The sequence below is a fragment of the Pinus tabuliformis genome, chromosome 6 (assembly GCF_031772625.1).
Source record: "Pinus tabuliformis cultivar Carrire ecotype Pingquan chromosome 6, CPIR1, whole genome shotgun sequence".
Lineage (NCBI taxonomy): Eukaryota > Viridiplantae > Streptophyta > Pinopsida > Pinales > Pinaceae > Pinus > Pinus tabuliformis.
The window spans coordinates 316618710-316621391 of NC_142292.1; the positions used below are offsets into that span (position 1 = coordinate 316618710).

Sequence of the window (2682 nt, forward strand, 5' to 3'; positions counted from 1 at the left end):
CACGGTTCAAATACCACTATGAATATTCAAATAATTAAAAATAAAAATAAAAAAATCTAACAGATCCTGAATCAACAATTTATATAGAAATGAATGGACTAAGATGATTAACAATTTATCTCGTCTCTTCGCGACTGCTCTCTATTTTCGCTCATGAACTCACTTCTTTGTTTATCTTCTGTCTGTTAGATTGGGTTAGAGAGAATGAGCTTCTCAACTATCACCCCTATTATTTCTACTTTGCTTCTGGTTGCCTATGTTGTTGCCGTCTACCGCTTACCATCCTTGTATTACAGCACTCAGGATATATCTTACAACGACTGTGGTCCTACGATTTGTGGCAATTCCATCATCCAGTATCCCTTCGGAACATGTGGCCTTTTACATGCTCAGTGCCTTGAGAACCAGACCACTCAATTATTGAACTCAGAATTTAATGCCCGAGTGGTAGGAGATATCACAAAGTCGTCATACTCTACCCGAACCCTTCAAATCACCTTGAGCCCCCAGGATAGCGACCCCGAATTGATGTACACTTGGCTAACCGATGTTGAATTCTTCAATGTTTCTAGGGTTCCTGGAGGATACAAAATTACATGGTCTATATCTGATACTTGCCGATCTTGTCTAGCCACCGGGGGAAGATGTTATTCTCATTCCTACAGCCAAATTGGTTATGAGGATGAATGCATTTGTCCTAACGATGAGCTACACATCTGGAATTGCTCTGATGGTGAGGATATCCAAAACTTCATTTCTTGACCATATTGTCTTCCCCGATCTCTATCTACTTTATCTTATCTTTGTACTGAGTTGTTTCTGTTTCCTTTCCAGGATTTCCATATTGGCCTCAAGAAAGAATAAATCCAGTGTTAATGGCAGGTAACTTATTGATCTTTAGAATTAATACATGCAGTACACTTGATTATCTTTTATATTCTATATTCTCATTCCCTTGTTCAACATTCTTTCAGAGATATTTTTTGGAGAGTTAGGTGCATTTGTCGTAGTAGTGGTTTCTTGCATCGCGTTTCATCGTCGATGTTGCTGTAAGAGAACTGAGAGCGATGAGGAGCGGACCATCCTACAGTTTATGGACCCGCTCGGCTCTAGACCTGCTACCGTGGAAAATTTCTTAAATTATTACTCGTCACAAGTGCCTAACCGATATTCTTATGCACAGATTAGAACTTATACAAACAATTTGGCAGAGCAGCTTGGAAAGGGAGGTTTTGGAACAGTTTATAGAGGTAAGCTTCCCAGTGGACGGCTGGTAGCTGTAAAGATCTTGGATGAATCCAAACAAAGTGAACAGCAATTCATTGCTGAGGTTGGTACAGTGGGGAGCACCTATCATGTCAACCTGGTGCGTATGTTAGGTTTTTGTTCCGAGGGCACCAAAAGAGCTTTGGTGTATGAATACATGGTAAATGGTTCTCTGGACAAGTATATCCATGGAAATCATGGAGACCTGTTGGATTGGAAACAGTTGTATTCGATAGCTATTGGTACAGCTCGGGGAATTTCATACCTACACGAAGAGTGCAGAAATCGCATCTTACATTGTGATATAAAGCCCCATAATGTTCTCCTCGATGACAATTTTTTGCCGAAAATTGCAGACTTTGGTCTGGCAAAAATATGCAAGAGAGAAGAAAGTCACATATCAGCAGCTCACGGAGGTACACTAGGTTACGCTGCCCCAGAGATGTGGTCGAGAATGTATGGAACTGTAACTGACAGAAGTGACGTGTATAGCTATGGCGTGTTGATTATGGAGATGGTGGGAGGAAGGAAGAACATTGACCACAATATAGACAGTAACGCAAGCAAATTCTTCTATGCAGAGTGGGCTTTTAAGCAGGTAGAGAAAGGCGAGTTTGGAAATCTCATGAGGACAGGACACATTTCAGAGGAAGATCAAAGATTAATCAAAACGCTATCTCTAGTGGGACTATGGTGTATCCAGTTTCGTGCATCTCGCCGTCCCCGGATGAGTAAAGTGATCCAGATGTTAGAGGGAGACGTTGAGATTACAACTCCTCCTTCTCCCTTTCCTGCTGATACACCTCCAATTGCTTTCTCAGATCAATCGTCTGATTCTGATAAATGTTCTTCAACTTATGCTTTGGAGGTTCAAATGACAGATCCCAAACCCACTCTTGAAACACCTCCATTTCTGCACTTATTTTCATCAAACGAATGTTCTTCAAGTTATGGTTTGGAGGTTGAGATGACAGATCGCAGAAGTACTGAGATCAGCAACACTTCCCGTTAATGTAGCATGTAGGCATCGCAGAAAATGTTTATTTTACTTCCGGATTAGGTAGTATGTACTATGCATGAATAGCAGAAAATGTTGATTTAAATTAAAAGAATTGCATGTAGAAAATCTTTACTTCTGCATTGACTTGTAAAATAATTTTGTGTCTTCAATGAACAAACTCATGAATGTGTACTCGTTCAAAATTGTCAAGCAAAGTGTAAATTCTGTCCCTTCAATGAACAAACTCATGAATGTATACTACAAAATTGTCAATCTTGTTTGATTTTGTTCATGAATGTATACTACAAAATTGTCAATCTTGTTTGAGGTATCCTGCGACAGATATTGGAAATCTAATAGGAGAGGTCAATTGTATCGCTACAAATATTTTCTGAATGACTAGTTTGATTGACATG

At 39.6% G+C, this 2682-nt stretch overlaps 1 protein-coding gene across 1 annotated transcript; it reads left to right on the forward strand.

Moving 5' to 3' along the window:
• The first annotated feature begins 204 nt into the window (after window positions 1–204).
• On the forward strand, window positions 205–2458 carry LOC149258579 (LEAF RUST 10 DISEASE-RESISTANCE LOCUS RECEPTOR-LIKE PROTEIN KINASE-like 2.5). Its single transcript, XM_089424138.1, has 3 exons — window positions 205–733; window positions 835–882; window positions 975–2458. Exons 1-3 carry the CDS (start codon window positions 205–207, stop codon window positions 2276–2278), a joined length of 1881 nt encoding a protein of 626 aa, XP_089280264.1. The 3' UTR covers window positions 2279–2458.
• Window positions 2459–2682: the final 224 nt, after the last annotated feature.

What these genes read in the sequence shown, in the direction of transcription:
- LOC149258579 (XM_089424138.1), top strand. Translation starts at nt 205, where the DNA reads ATGAGCTTCTCAACTATCACCCCTATTATTTCTACTTTGCTTCTGGTT. An exon ending in CATCTGGAATTGCTCTGATG is followed by an intron (nt 734 to 834) that starts GTGAGGATATCC and finishes TTTCCTTTCCAG; the next exon opens with GATTTCCATATTGGCCTCAA. An exon ending in AAATCCAGTGTTAATGGCAG is followed by an intron (nt 883 to 974) that starts GTAACTTATTGA and finishes ACATTCTTTCAG; the next exon opens with AGATATTTTTTGGAGAGTTA.